Source organism: Schistocerca cancellata, chromosome 3, assembly GCF_023864275.1.
Source record: "Schistocerca cancellata isolate TAMUIC-IGC-003103 chromosome 3, iqSchCanc2.1, whole genome shotgun sequence".
NCBI classification, from domain to species: domain Eukaryota; kingdom Metazoa; phylum Arthropoda; class Insecta; order Orthoptera; family Acrididae; genus Schistocerca; species Schistocerca cancellata.
In genome coordinates this window covers 575316081-575333059 of record NC_064628.1, presented here as the reverse complement: position 1 = coordinate 575333059, position 16979 = coordinate 575316081, and the positions used below count along the sequence as shown (strand labels likewise).

Genomic DNA, 16979 nt, shown 5'->3' with positions numbered 1-16979 from the left:
AGTTCCCCAGTCGTACTGTAATCATTGGTGGAGATTTTAATCATTCTTGCAGCTTTGTTAGCGGTGGGTGTGATAAGACATCTTATAAAACTGTAATAAATTTTTTCTCTCAAAACTACCTACAACAGATAGTAGGCACTCCACTCATAATGGAAATATATTGGATCTAATGGTAACACACTGAAATTGGTATCAGTGACCATGACATGGTTGTGGCAACAATGATTATCAAAGTACAAAGGACAACTAAAACAAGCAGAAAGATTTATACGTTCAGTAAACTAGATACAAAAATAAATAGTGTCATATCTCAGTGAGGAACTTCGAACTTTCAGCACTGGCAGGAGCATACAGAGGAACTCTGGTTCAAGTTTAAAAGAATAGTTGAATGCGTACTGGGTAGATATGTACCCAATAGAACAGTTCTTAATGGGTATGTAGCCACTGTAAAGAAACAGCGATTATTGCATAATAGCGCAGGTCTTTATATAGAGAGATGCTTAATGAGATGGATTTGGCTGTCAAGAGAGCAATGCGTGATGCCTTCTACAAATATTGTAGCAGAATATTGTCAAGTGATCTATCACAGAACCCAAAGAAATTCTGGTTGCATGTAAAGGCTGTTAATGGCACCAAAATTAGTTCCATTCCTTAGTGAATGAGACAGAAACTGAAGTTGAAGGTAGGAAAGCAAAAGCTGAATTGTTTAGGTCTGTTTTCAGTGTTGCTTTACAAAGGAAAAGCTAGGAGAATTGCCCCAATTTAATACTCGTACCACTGAAAAGATGAGTGAAATAAGTATTAATGTCAGTGGTATTGTGAAACACGTGAAATTTTTAAAATTGAACAAAGTTCAAGGGCCAAATAGAATCCCTATAAGATTCTCTACTGAAGTTGCGGCTGAATTAGCCCCTCTTCTAAATATAATCTATCATACATCCCACGAAGAAAATACTGTGCCTGTTTCTTGGAAAAAAGCACAGGTCGCACCCATCTACAAGAAGGTCAGGAAAAATGATGCACAAAACTACTGTACAATATCCTTGACATCAATTTGTGGTAGAATCTTAGAACATATACTGAGCTCAAACATAATGAGGTATCTTGGACAGAATGCCAATCAGCATGGATTTCAAAAACATTGATCGTGTGAAACCCAACTTGCACTTTTCTCACACGACATGCTGAAAGTTTTGGATCAAGGCAATTGGGTAGATGCTGTATTTCTTGATTTCTGTTGTAGCAGCACCACTGGTTAAGATGGGAAAAGGTTAGCATTGGTGCAATATTTCTGAGCGCACAAGTTACAGCCAGCTGCGGGCCTGTTGACAGGAGTTATGCTACCAGCGGTTGCGAAGTAGAATGGAGACAACAGGGCCATAGACCCGCTGAAAAGAGTAAACACAGCAGTGTGCATGGCGCAAGTTACAGGCAGAAGGGGCCCACTAGCCCAACCCAGGTGTTATGACCACATGACTCGGAGTGGCGATTTAACAAAACAGCCACGTATAAATAGGCACTGGCTCACTAACAAGGCATTCAAGTGTGACAGCTCTCCTGGATGGCAGGGCATGTCACACCACCGGCTACACGTAGCAGCAGATGGGGTGCCATCGTTCCAATCCACGATAGGTTGTTGGTTCGGCCCTCTGAGGCCAATGCTGGGTCTGCAGACAGCCAGTGGCGGGCCACGCCATGGCTCACTATTGCGGGCAGTCTTGTTGACTCCCAACACACGCTGGAGGCTTCCTGAGGTGAGGGCCACAGATTTGGACACCGGATTGTGAGCGCTTGTTGTCGCTGTGATTGTAGCCACGCCAGTGAAGAAGCACGCAGCGGGGCACCTTGCAAGCAGCGCTGAGGCAACAGGGACGGAGAGTGCTGAGTTGACTGCCGGCACAGCGTGACGTCGTCACAACTCCGCGGCCGTACAACACCGACACACCACAGGGCATTACATGGGTCGCTGAGGCAGCCATTCCATGCCAAGCCATTTCGCAGACAGCAAAGTGGTGTCCTCAGCATTGCAGGACCTGGTGACTCAGACCAAGTGGAACGGGTGCACTGAAGCTGGAAATAATAAATCACTTGGGAAACTTGGACAAGTTTCAATACAGCGCATCCTGACAGACCATCCTCGTCCAACAGCCCCTCTACATTTGCTGTCAAAATAGTGGGCATTGTCTGTACAGTACGACATTCGAGCCCACCACCTGAATTACAGTCACAAAATGTGGTGAGTGTTGACCATTTTTTGTATGGCTCCTGGCAGGCCTTTTTAGATGTTTTGCATAGGCATATTTTTTTTGTCAGAATAAGTGTTATTATGTTTGGGGCTGTAAGATGATGTCTTTCGTGGCATTTGAGTACTTTTGTATTGGTGTATAATGATATTGAGTATGATGATACGGAGCTGTAGTAAGTCAGGTTATTCTTGTACTTAAATGTTTTGTTTTAGGACTAACTGGGAACGAAAGCAACAATATAGCAGAGTCAGGGACGCAAGGTGTGTCAGAACCAGAAGTGGTACGGATTTTGTTGGAAAAGGTAGCACAATTGACAGCGGACAATATGCAGTTGAGAAGTGAATTAACAGCTAGAAGTGAGCGGGAAACTTCAAAGGATCAGTCATTTTTGCCTAGGGTGCCGCAGCAGGAGATTGATCCAGCCGCTGCGAGTTTGATTATTCCGTTTTCTGGCAAGGCATCTGAGGATGTGCGTTGATTTGTGGAGGACTTGGAAACTTCAGTTGTGATGAATGGTTGGTCTGATGAACAATTGTTACATGTAGTCAAGATTATATTAACGGGTGAAGTGAAGACATATGTAAGGTATTCTGAGGCCTTGAGGAAGGCGGGACAGTTTAAGCAGTTGAAGGAGGGGGTTTTACAGAGGTACAAGAAACAGACTAGTGCTCGGTACTTCAGGCAGAAGTTAAGTACAATGATGAAGAGGTGGGGGGAGATGGTAGAGAAATTTGCAGACAGGATAAGAGAAATTAATGAGTATACTTAATGAGTTGGGCCAGAGCAATGAAGCAAATGGTGTTCCATTGTAGGAGGCCAAGCAAAGGGCACTTGATGTGTTTTTGAGGGGTTACCAGTGCATATGTCACAGAAAGTGCATGAAGGGACTCCGAAAGATTTGTATTCGGCCATTCAGCTGTCAGTTCAAAGTGATGAATTAGACATGGCAACAGGGGTATGTGATAGACAAGCAGTGTTTACAGCGGGTATAAAATGTGTGTTGTCATACCGGACATGTGCAGAGGCAATGTACCCAGTCACGGGGGAATAGAGGAAGTGGTGGAAATCAGCAGCATGAAGGATGGAGAAGTGGAGTCAGTCGAGGTGGACAATCATTAAACAGCAGAGGGGGCCCAAGACTCACCTAAGGGAGCTCCCGTTTAATTTCATTGCTACAAATACATATGCAGAGGTGGAATGTTTGTTGGTAGGATCCATAGGAACTAAAAAGTTTAAGATTTTGTTGGACACAGGGGCACAAGTGTCAGTGGCACTAAGAGTTAAATGGGATGAAGGAAGTTAGACCCATCATGTTATAGGTTGTGTGGAGTGCAAGATAAGGAGGTAACACCTTTGGGGTCAATGACAGTTGACCTTCGCATGGGGAAAGTCTGATTTGATGCATGCATGGAGGTAGTACCATGGGTAAGTGAGGGCTATGACATGATCTTAGGATTAGATTTCTTGCATCAACATCATGCCAAAATTGACCTTGGACAACAAACTGTGGAACTGGGTGGAATGTTATTTCAGCTAGGTAAACTGTTGTCACTGTCACGAGGGGTGTTCAATGTAATGAACAAACCAATTGAACTGCGTACATTAGCATTAAGACTTTCTTCACATGCGTGTGTGTCTAGTGGCACCAGGAAGTCGCTTTGGGTAAGTGTAGAGTCAATTCTACCTGTGGGTACAGTATGTGTTAATGAACCATTGGAGGATGGTAAATTTTTGGATCCATTAGGTTGTTTTATGAAACATAGTATTGTACACATACAAGAGGGAAACGATGGACGAGTAATCCCCATGAACGTGGATAATTTTAGCGCTGTAGACGCGAATTTGATAAAAGTAGTTTTAGAAGCAAATTTTGATGTACCAAATGACGAAGACTGGCGTTCGAGAGGTAGGTGAAGCGATTAACCACTAACTGCCTATAGAACTGCATTGCGTGACAAAATTAAGCATTTGAAAGGAGGAGAAAAAGAGCATATGGAAGAATTGTTGTGGGAATTTAAGGATTTGTTTTTTCTGTGAGGGCCGTTAGCAGCAACCCCATTAGTTCAACATAGGATACCAACAGGGAACAAAGCACCTGTTTACCGTAAACCATACAGAATACCGAGGTATTTGCAGCTGATTTTTGAGGATTTCATTGCTCAACAGCTTGCGGACGGCATTATAAAGCATAGTAATAGTTTCTGGGGAGTGGGCATTGTCGTTGTGCCTAAAAAATCTATGGATGGAACTAAGAAATACAGGTTCTGTTGTGACTACTGATACCTCAATAATAAGACATTACCCCATTACGCGTACCCCATTCCAAATATATTGGAGACTTTGAATCACCTAGGATAGTGCCAGTACGTTTCTACAATGGATTTGACAAGTGTTTATCATCAGTTACAGGTGGCTCCAGAGGATCACCCAGAAACTGCTTTCTCTACTCCTGGAGGCCATTACCAGTACATCAGTATGCCATTCGGTTTGAAAAACACTCCAGCAATGTTTCAGAGGTTGCTAGACAGTGTGTTGAGGGCTTGAAACCACAGCAGTGTCTTGTCTATTTGGATGACATTATAGTGTTTTCAAGTAGTATGGAGCAGCTGTTAAGGGAAGTCTTTATGAGGTTAAGAGCAGCTTAATTGATGTTGAGCCTGGAGAAGTGTCATTTTGCATTGGAAGATGTGAAATATTTAGGGTATATCATCAGTAAGGATGGAGTGCGAACAGCTCTGAGGTTGGTACAGGCTGTAAGGGATTTTTGGGAGCCGAAAACTGTTAAGGAAGTGCAATCATTCGTCAGAATTTGCAATTTCTATTGAAAGTTCATGAAGGGTTTTACAGATTTAGCACAGCCATTGAAGCGATTGTTAAGGAAGGGTGTGAAATTTGAGTGGACAGAAGATTGTCAGAAAGCGTTTGACAAACTGAAAGAAGTGTTAACATCGAGTCAGGTTCTTGTGTTTCCAGGTTTTGTAAAGGAATTTGTTCGAGCACTAGGGTGTGTTCTAAGTCAGGAAATTGATGGGAAAGAACATCCTGTAGCCTATGCATCTAGGCAGTTGAACGCAGCAGAGAGGAATTACTCAACAGCTGAGAGGGAGATGCTTAGTGTAATGTATGGAATCACATATTTTAAATGTTATTTATATGGGAGAAGATTTTGGGTAGTGACAAGATCATCCTGCGTCGAAGTGGTTGTTGAGATTTTAAGGATCCGTCCACTAGACTCGCTAGGTGGGCTGTGAGGCTTAGTGAATTCGACTACGAGGTGGTGCACAAGCCAGGGAAGAAGCACGGTAATGGGGATGCACTGAGTAGAAAGGTGGCAAAAGTAGAAGTCATAGGTTGTGACCTAGCAGTATGGCAAGAATTACAGGACACTGACAATGATTGTAAACTGTATCGAACAGAGCCACAATTTAATATGTACGATGGTCTTCTGTGCAGGGAAACAGAGTTAGGGCCAAGGGTAGTAGTGCCTGTGAAACTGAGAGATAAGGTTTTAAAGGAAGCACATGATCACATGTTATCTGGTCATGGCGGGTATAGAGCAATGAATAGGAGAGTGGCGGAGAGGTATTGGTGGAGAGGTAGGAAGAGTGGATGTGGATCAGTTTGTCAAGAACTGTATACCATTTGCGCAGAGAGCAGATTTGAGCGTGAAACAGATACAGCTACAACGATTGCTGGAAGCGACATGTCCATTCCCTATGCTGGGGATCGATGTCTAAGGATCTTTCAGTCGAACACCATCGGGGAACAGATTCGTTCTGACAATAATAGACCATTTTTCGAGGTATGTGGAGATGGTGGCTGTGCCAAAACAACAGGCAGCAATGGTCGCGCAAGCATTAGTAAATAACTGGATTTTGAAGTTTGGTGTTCCGGAGACAATAATTACTGACCAAGTGGCCAACTTCATGTCAGATTTAATGAAGGAACTGTGTAAATTGTTGAACATAAAGGAGTCGAGGACAAGTGCATTGCATCCACAGGCAAACGGAAGGACAGAATGGGTACATAGAACAATCAGGAAGATGCTGAGTTTTTATGTGGATTCCCATCGCTGTCAGTGGGACGAGTATTTGAAACATATTGTATGTGCGTACAATGTAAAAGTCCATACCAATACTGGTTTGTCTCCGTATGAGGTAGTGTACGGGCAAAAAATGCAGTCACCCTTTTGATGTAATGAAGCTACAGAAAGGAAGGACCAGTGAATCTGTACATCAGTTCGTCAGAACAATTCAGGGTGTTTGGAAACAGGTACAAAAGGCGAATATGAAGGCTTTGGATAGGCAGGAAGATGCAGTGAAGCGGAAAGGAAGTTTACTGCAGTATAGAGGAGGGCAGTGGGTAATGCTATCCAGCCCCTATACGTCAAAAGGGAAAACAAAGAAGTTCGTCATGAGTTACCAAGGGCCATATCAAGTAGTTGAAACCACATCCCCCATTAATTTTAAGCTTCATCTGCCAACTAGAACACCGATAGTACACATTGGGCGGTTGTGGCCATTTAAGGGTTGCCCCGATGTGATTCCAGACATGTCACAGGAAGGAAAGAGGAAGAAAGAGAGAGTGCAGAGAGGTGTTCAGCACAGAGAAAACCAGAAAGATAAGAGTACAGCATGCTGTACCGTATGCTTTGCGATCGAGAAAGTAGTGGAGTATTTGCAGTTTTTTTATGTATCAGTGGGTTTGCGTAGATTAATTAGGCATTGTATTTTCATATGTTGTATGTGTTTTTGAGTACTGTGAGCCTTCTAGGGGCAGCAGTCTTTATGAGGAGGGAAGAACGCTGATGGTGATCCCTGTCCTCAGGTCACTGAAAAGAGGAGCATTGAGCAAGTTTGTAGAAGTAAAAACTGAGGAGGTATTGCTGATCTCGGCAGTTAGCAGCCGGTACGCCGAGATGACAAGGGAGGAATTACGGAGCTGCCATAGAAGGAAGGTATGTCCAGCCAGGGTGATAAGCACCAATCCGGACACATGCATGGTGCAGCTATTTTTGGCCAGGAAGGAAGAAATTTACTGTGCAAGGGACATCAGGGAGCCAAAATTGAACTTGCAATGGGTTGGGATGAACTGGATCTTCTCCACCTACAAAAAATCTATAGTAGTAGCAAGTTGTTTTGAGCAGGGAGTATTTGCCGAAGCAAAACATATAGAGCTCGAGGGGAGCAGAATTTTAATCAATGGAACTAAGTGTAACATAATAACACCAACCTTCCATCTGCCAGCATCAATTTCAGGAGTCATGCACTTGAATGTTACACAGCCACAGCTGTACTGGCCAGAAGCAACTTTAGAGTTTTTGCCAAGGCAGAATCTGACCTTGTTAAATCAAATCCTGGAGTCAGGTCTGTTGAGATCCATAAACCAGTTCATTTCTGAACAAGAGGGGCGCATATTACCAGAACAGCTTGTGCAGCATGTTGCTCAATATAGGGAAAGGCAATGCCAAGTAACGATCATTTTGGGCACCTCTGTTGTTTTCATTCTGATCAGGCGAAGATCCAATTCCAAGAGGGAACCGACGGTAGGCCAGATCCCAGTGGATTTGATACTGAGGGCATAAGACAGGTAGGTAAGAGCTTGATCAAGCATTAAGTGGGGTGGTCATCCAGTAAGGAGTTTTTACGTTTTGTCTCATGTCGTGTGTTTAAGAGGACTGGACCACATCTAAGTTTTCTAATAGTAGTAGTAAATATGTCATAAGTATGTGCCGACCCAAACAGGTTTAAGAGTAGTTAGAGGTCAACCTGGGGACCGGGTCTTTCTGAAGGGGGGAATAATGTAGTGGCACCACCGGTTAAGATGGGAAAAGGTTAGCTTCGGTGCAATATTTCTGAGCTCACAAGTTACAGCCAGGCACGGGCCTGTTGACAGTAAGTCACGCTACCAGTGGTTATGAAGTAGAATGGAGGCCACAGGGCCATAGACCCACTGAAAACAGTAAACACAGCGGTGTGCATGGTGCAAGTTACAGGCATAAGGGGCCCACTGGCCCAACTCAGGTGTTATGAATACATGACTCAGAGCAGTGCATTAGCAAAATAGAGGGGCACAGCTACGTATAAATAGGCGCCGGTTCACTAACAAGGCATTCAAGTGTGACAGCTCTCCTGGACAGCGGGGCGTGTCATACCACCGGCTACATGCAGCAGCATGTGGGGCACCAGTGTTCCAGTCCATGATAGGTCATTGGTTCGAGGCCAGTGCAGGATCTGCAGCCAGCCAGCGGCAGGCCACGCCATGGCTTGTTACTGCAGGCAGTCTTGTTGGCTCCCAACACACGCCAGAGGCATCCCGAGGCGAGGACCGCCGATTCGGACGCCGGATTGCTTGAGCTTGTCGCCGCGATCCTAGCCATGCCAGCGAAGAAGCGCGCAGCAGGCCACCCTGCGAGCAGTGCCGAAGCAACATGGACGGAGAGTGCTGAGTCGACTGCCGGTGCAGCCTGACATCATCACAACTCTGCAGCCGTACAAGGCTGACACACTGCTGGGAATAGCACGGGTCGCTGAGGTAGCCATTCTGTTCCAAGCTGTTTCGCAGACAGCGAAGTGGTGTCCTCAACATTGTGGGACCCGGTGACGCAGACCAAGAGGAACGGGGGCACTGTAGCTGGAAATAATAAATCACTTGGGAAACTTGTACGAGTTTCAATACGGCACATCCTGACAGCCAATCCTCGTCTAACATCCCCTCTACACCGTAAAGCATTTGATTCAGTATCACACCTACACGTATTGTCAAAAGTAGGAGCATATGGGGTATCAAGTGAAATTTGTGACTGGATTGAGGAGTTTTTGATAGGTAGGATGCAACATGTCATCTTGGATGGAGAGTCATCATCAGGTGTAGAAGTAACTATGGGTGTGCCCCAGGAAAGTGTCTTGTGCCCCTTACTGTTCATGTTGTATATTAATGACCTTGCAGACAATATTAACAGCAAAATCAGGCTTTTTGCAGATGATGCAGTTATCTTTAATGAAGTACTATCTGAAAGAAGCTGCATAAATATTCGGTCAGATCTTGATAAGATTTCGTGATGCAGAGATTGGCAGCTTTCTCTAAATGTTCAGAAATGTAAAATATTGTAATCACAAAACGAAAAAAAAATGTAGTATCCCATGACTATAATATCAGTGAGTCACTGTTGGAATTGGCCAACTCATACAAATATGTGGGTGTAACAGTTTGTAGGGATATGAAATGGAATGATCACATAGTTTCAGTCGTGGGTAAAGCAGGTGGTAGACTTTGGTTCATTAGTAGAATACTGGGAAAGTGCAATCAGTCTACAAAGGAGACTCAAGTGTGTGGGATGCATGCCAGATAGGACTAAAATGGGATATTGAACATAAACATATAAGGGCAGCAAAAACTGTCACAGGTTTGTTTAATCTGTGAGAGAGTGTCACAGAGATACTGAAGGAACAGAACTGGAAGAATCTTGAAGATTCCAGAGAAAGTCTATTAACTATCCAGAGAAAGTCTATTAACAAAGTTTTGAGAACTGGCTTTAAATTATGTGTTCATTTTCAGATAAAACAGAATACCTTGAACAACTAGAGATAGGATGTTCATATTCACAGAACATGTGTATTAGTATTTTCTGCAGAAATGATTAGCATTTAAAACATGTCAAAATGATTAGCATTTAAAACATGTCAGCCAGCGGATTCAAGGTCAGCATTGATATTGCAACACAACACTACCTACTGGTAAAATGTGCCTGTGCCTCTCATTGTCATTATTAACCAAAGGTAATGGATCAGTGTGTGTTGATCGGACATGCAGGGTGTCTCACAGACATATGCACGAACCTTACGGTCAGATCAGTGAGTTTGAAAGAGGGCACATTATTGGCATTAGAGAATGTGATGCATCCGTCTGGGAGATTGCTGCTCATGTGGGATGAAGGGTTTTGGCAGTCCAACAAGTGTGTGTGGAATGATTCAAGGACAGCCATAAAACACAATGAGATGGATCAGGTCACACCATCCAGACCACCCCCTGAGAAGATCAACACCTCATCTGCCATTACAGGACAGACCTGCGTCTCTTCGGCTCTGACACAACAGTGAAACAGTGGAACACATTGTACACTATCAGAGTTGACAGTCCATCACCACTTATTACGACATGGGTTATGTGTGCATCGTCTACTTCTCCACCTACATTTGACGAATGTGCAGAAACACACTAGAAGGCAATAACGTCATTGGGGCCAGGAATGCCACTGGATAGTGTTTTTGAATGAACCTAGGTTCTGTTTGTTTGAAAATGATGGCTGTGTTTTGGTTCGCCGCAGACAGGGCAAGTGATATCACAGTGACTGCATTTGCACAAGACATACAGCACCAGCTCAAGGTCTTATAGTGTGTGGTGCTATTAAGTACAACAACAAATCACAGTTGGTGCATGTCCAGGTCAATGTGACAGTGTGGGCTACGTGAATGACATCCTGTGACTTGTAGCCGTGCCCTTTCTGCACAACACCCCAGACACAATTTTTCAGGAAGGTAATGCACGACCACATGTTACTGCGTGAACGTGTGTGCTCTTGGTGTCACAGGATGTCAACCTTTTGAAAGCTAATCACCACAGATGAACTTTGGAACCAGGTGAATGCAGCATAGATGGCTATACCACAGGACGCCATTCGCACCTCATACACATCAATGCCATCACACATGTTATCAGGGTCTATGGTGGACCCTGTGACTACCAGGCAATAGGACACATGCTGAACTGAGATGACTGAAATGCTCATCATTTCTGTTGAACGTACTTAAGTACATATCCTGTGAATATGAACGCCCTATCTCTTGTCATTCAAGGTGCTCTGTTTCTTTTGCTCATGAGTGTATTACAACCCCTTATGTATTGCTCACATAGGAATTGTGAGGATAAGATTAGAATAATTACTGCACACACAGATTCATTCAAACAATCATTCTTCCTGTGGTCCATACGTGAATGGAACAGGAAGCAATCCTAATAAGCGGTACAGTGGGATGTACCCTCTGCAATGCACCTCATGGTAGTCTGCAAAATGTAGATGTATGTGTAGAACTGTAAGGTGTTCTGAACCCCACAGCAATTGTTGCCTGATAGTAAGGGTTCTGTGTACGAAGTTTGGTTGAAATCAGTCCAGTGGTTTAGGAGGGGATGTGGAATATACGCACACCCATTTTTATAATATGTATGGAAATTTTATCCATAGAGCTTGATTTTATTGTTAGAGTTTTTTTTGCTAAGGGTGGTTAATATATATTGGCAACTGTGTCTGCTATACTTGAACCTGTTGTGAGACCTTTATGCTGCATGGAAGTTTTATAAGTAAATGTAAAATAATTGTAGTCGAGTACTAGTTCAAGAAGTTCTGTGAGCAACCTCTCTGGCACACACAGAAAATGAACCTAATCACACTTCAGATTTATGTAACATACATGTAACTGGAATCCACCTGATGATGGCAGCATGCTGCCGAAACATGTCACACTAATTAGATATTAGTAAAAAATGAATGAAGCAGTATTTCATAAAAGGAAAGACCTTTCTAACAGAACATGTAACAGAAATGACATTCGGAGATCACAGGAACATTGAAAGAAGGAGTTTCAGTTTACCTAAAATCAAAACAGGTGAACAATGAAGGGTTGAAAGCTAAAAGAAAATAATATGAGGTTGATTCATAACATCACAGTTTCACTGTGTACCAACTTTAACTGTTAAAAATGTAGTGAAAACCTCACAGGCAGTTGCTAACCAACATTATCTCTGCTAATGTTAGTGTATCTCAAAACATAAAGAACTTATTAAAAACTAGTGAAGTCTTTGAAGGAGATGTAAAATGGTATCATGTGCAGTAGAATACAGTTAGAGAAGTGAAACTAATCAGCTACTAAGAGGAAAATGTAGGAGCAGAGGTGACAATAAATACCTTATTCAGTAATGTTCATGATAAATGTATTCAGCTCACACTGGAATGTTTCTTTATAAATTCTCAATAATTTCTGCCATAATAATAAAAGACACAAGTCATCGTAAATGCAGCTGCCTTCTCCATGCTTCCCCTCAGATCCATCATCCCTTCTCCTCCCTTACTTTAATTACAAATTAAGTTATTCACTCATAAATCAGTTGAAAATTATTATTATTATTATTATTATTATTATTATTATTATTATCTTGTTTTCTTACAGGTAATATCATGACTTTATCGTACAACATTGGACTGACTGCAGGCTCACTTGTTGCCTATCTACTTGATGCAATAATAGGGCCACCACTACCAGGCAATGGATGTAAAATTCACACTCATTATCAGAACAGATCAAGAGCAACACTGGTGTCAAGTGTCACTAAAGCAAACCATAATATTACAAGCACAGTTCCAACAACACTCTTGTCCTCTGTTGCCGGTGCCACTGAATCTTCAGCAGCAAATGTCAGTACTCTTTTGCTAGCTACCGTTACTAGTACTGTAATAGCCTCTGTTTCTCAGGTAGTAAATATGCCTACATCTGAGTCACCTGTTCTGAACTATGGAAATGTGTCAACAGGATTTTCAACATCTTTAGAGCCTTTCTAGTTTATTCTTCATGCTCCAAAAGCAAGGGTTGTCTAGCATGATAACTAATGTGTATTAATAGTGTGTCCAAACTGCAGTTTTTTGAGAGAGACTGATCATATTTTTTGTCTTCCTATCATTATCTCACTTTTCCAGGTTTACATGCATATTAGTTGATGTGCTGATATTGATTTCTTATTTGAAAGATATACAATAGAAATATTGCAGCAGTTTGATATATGTTGAGTAATGTTTCCTTTCAGATTTTTAAAATGTGCATTATATGGAATTAGTTCAGTCTCTCAAGTTATTGTTGGCATTAAAGTACTGTACAAAGCAGAAAAGAAGAACAAAATTACTATGTTTTGATGAATCCTTTTATTTTTGCAATATAAATTTAGAACACTTTTATCATTACAAAAGTACAGTGTTCAGTCCAAAAGGTTATGTTTTGTATATATGTCCAACATTCAGTTGGTGTAGTACCCAAGTTATTAGGTACAGACAGAATATGGTACATTTAATTAATTGTAAACAGGAGTTCTGCTGCCTGCCATTTACATAGCTGTAATTGTATTTTTATTTTTTTTACTTTTATTTTAATTTTTTGATTTATTGTGGTTTATGAGTAAAAAATAAGTTTAACATCTAGCACAAGAAGTCTTATGAGCAGAGCATTTTTTCAGGTATTTAATATTTTGGAATCCATCCATTTGTGTCTAGGCTGCCAATCTCTCTCTCTCTCTCTCTCTCTCTCTCTCTCTCTTTCTGCCTGTGTGTGTGTGTGTGTGTGTGTGTGTGTGTGTGTGTGTGTGTGTGTGTGTGTGTGTGTGTGTGTGTGTGAGAGAGAGAGAGAGAGAGAGAGAGAGAGAGAGAGAGAGAGAGAGAGAGAGAGAGAGAGAGAGATATGGAAGAGTGGGAGGTATTCTTCATGTGTCTCAGAAGTTAGCAAACCTGACTAAAAACAGTTTTTCTCTGTTGGTCCTTCTCTTATAAATTCTTCAACTATTGTCACAAAGGCATTTTCAGTACAAAAATTAATATAGGTTTGTACCTTTAGACAGAACATTGGAAATTTATTTTTAGACATGAAGTTAAAGACTTTATAAATAATAATGATGAAGTACTGAGCAGAAACATAGCAAGAAATAAATCAGAATGTGCCACTAAAAGTTTTAATATCCACAGATATTGAAAAATTAGATTGCCTCTACCATTAATAATGAAGTGGAAAAAAAAAAAAAAAGAGAGAGAGAGAGAGAAGAAGAAGTTGAATATTGCAAAGTTGTCAGAGAAGAAATGATTCAAGACCCTCACTTAAGAATGGTGTACAAGAAGTGGCAAAACAGCCTTTCACATACCCTGATATTTTGTAAGCATTTCACTGTTACTGCTTTAAGTTAGTGTCTAATTAAAGAAAACCAGACTATTTTGTCTGTCTTTATATTGTGTATATGCATAGGGAAGACTATGTCACCTCTCTCTTTGTCCAGTGTTAGAAATTTTTTACTGCTTGTAATAAGTCTGTGAGGTTAGCTCTGACAAAAAATTAGTAAAAGATATGTGTCAGTAAATGTATTTTGTTGTGCCTTTTTGTCATAGTACATGACACAGTGGTGATTTATATTTTATTCTTCTGTTTTTATAGTTCTCACATGACTATTGAGATAACACAAATATTACTATTGAAAAATATTGACTAATGCCAACAGAGAAAGCTACTTGTTTGAATTTCAATATGAAAATTGATAATAAACTGAATTTAAATTGTTAAAGATGGGTAGTTTGCAACTTTTTGTTCCTTTTTCCCCTATTAAAAATTTACCAACATATATTTTTGTGACTGGCTTCATTTCTTGCTAAACTTGTATGCATTATTTTATCCATTTATGGACTAAATTTTTAGATGTACAGTATCATCATTACAGAATACGTATAGGTTGGTCTCCACTTTGTACCAGTTTCTGTTGTTGACTAACATAAATATTTAATTATGCCCAGTTTCTCATATGTAATGTTGAATATCTCTACACTAAATAATACCCTGTTCTTGGTGATGTACATGTACAGTAATTGTAGTGAACATGTATTTGCAGCTGTCTGTTACCTTTCATTTGTCATTACTCATATCAGTTAATGTTATCATCATCATCACAACCACCATCATCATTAACTACTACTACTACTACTACTACTACTACTACTATTACTATTTGTGTCATTAACATTGTTGTATTTATGCAGAACTAGATGTAAATAGGTTAAAATTGACCCACACAGTATATTTTGAAAATCTAGTTTAATTTATTTTTTATATATTAGTGAAGCATTTCATCATGAATGAACCAAATGTGTGCTTTTTTGATGGTGTCAGATGTATAAAATATGCTGCTTCTTAGTCTGATATGTCTGGTTTGTATCTGCTTGATATACTGTAAATCTTTACCATATCATGAAAAGAGCCATGTCAACATGTTTAAAACAAATGTAACTCTGTTTTCTGTCAACAACATGGCTCTCTTTTTGCATCAACAAAGCACTAAATAATACCATGTTCTTGGTGATGTATATGTACAGTAATTGTAGTGATCATGTATTTGCTTTGTCACATAGTTAATATACATAAAAACCATTGTGTGTCTCTAGCTAAAAATTTAAGTGAATCTTCTTCAGCATTAAATTGTGTAACATTTTGAACAGCTAATGAAAGTACAACCAAGCCAAAGATACATACACATATATATAAATATGTAATGCAATGGGCAATAAAGTAAATGAATTGCACTTAATTAGTAGAAATATTTGTCAGTGACAAGTATTATATTGTGATGTAAGGTCAAATGGAAAAAACTATAGTATTTTGCCTGTCAATTTCAGGTAATTGTGTCCATGACACCTTTTAAAATAATGTGGTATTGTTGTCATTAGTTATAATGCTCCTACTATACATATTGTAGTAACACTGTTCACGTTTACGTCGCACTTCACTTAGCGTAGATCGGGCTGTGTCCTAGGCATGCCCAATGTTAACTGATTGGGCCCGGCCTGTGCTACTGGAGTTGTTGTTGTTGTTGTTGTTGTTGTTATGCCGGCAGAGGTCGCGTCCGAATTCTCGCGTGCCCTCTGGTGGACGGGACTCTCCTTGCGGCAACTACCGTCCGTGACGTGCCGTGCCAATGTGCGCCTCCCGCGATCTTTCTGGTGGCAACTGCACTTATAGTACAATAAATCTTAGAGCACTCAGTGGTGAAATTAGGTACTAGCAGTGCTGAGGTTTTGGGGGCATACTTGAGAATGCATACACTTTAACTTTTTGAATAAAAGAAAGCTACATTTTTATTTATATTAAAGGCGGAAAAATCATACATCAATGTCATTATTACCAAAAGCAGGTAATGATATTAGATTTTGTTAATATCTGGGGCATTTGTAAATGGTATCTTCATATTCCTTTAAGGGTCATGGCAGCCAATCTCACAGCCTTTTTTGAAAAATGGTTAAAATATTGAACTGTACAATATTACTGAAATCATTCAACATGTGAATGTCAAAGAAATAACTAATAGTCTTATGCAGTCACATTTTAAAAGACATTTCAAGAAGGCACTGCTTTTGTTGTTATGCAGTGATGTCGTAATACTGTTTGTTCTCTTTTGTATTCAGTATTGAACAGATTAAGGGAAAGTTTAGAATTCTATTAAGAGGTGCAGAGTCAAAATGGATTGTAAGATTATGCAGTATTTCTCATCCCCAGTGATTAAAAAGATGAACAGTGTAGAAAAAGACAGATTGCTACTGATCTTAAAGAAAACACGTCACGTTGCAGATGGGCACAATTAAAGGACACTCACATAAAGCTTTTGGCCAGTCCTTATCAGTAACACACACACACACACACACACACACACACACACACACACACACACACACACACACACACATAAAATTCAGGCCTGAGATGCTGGAGTTGGTTGTCGTGTGTGTGTGTGTGTGTGTGTGTGTGTGTGTGTGTGTGTGTGTGTGTTTAACTGATGAAAACTGTGGCCAAAAGCTTTATGTGTGTGTCTTTTAATTGTGCCTGTCTGCAACTTGACGTGTCTTCTTTATGGTAAGTAGCAATCTGTCTTTTCCTACATAGTTGA

At 40.7% G+C, this 16979-nt stretch overlaps 1 protein-coding gene across 1 annotated transcript in view; it reads left to right on the top strand.

Annotated features, from left to right (window-relative positions):
• Window positions 1–15626, top strand: part of LOC126175423 (equilibrative nucleoside transporter 4) — a 176084-nt gene extending 160458 nt beyond the window's left edge. The window contains exon 10 of the mRNA XM_049922222.1: window positions 12470–15626. Coding sequence (XP_049778179.1) covers window positions 12470–12858 — 389 coding nt within the window. The 3' untranslated portion in view covers window positions 12859–15626. The remainder of the gene's footprint in view (window positions 1–12469) is intronic.
• Window positions 15627–16979: the final 1353 nt, after the last annotated feature.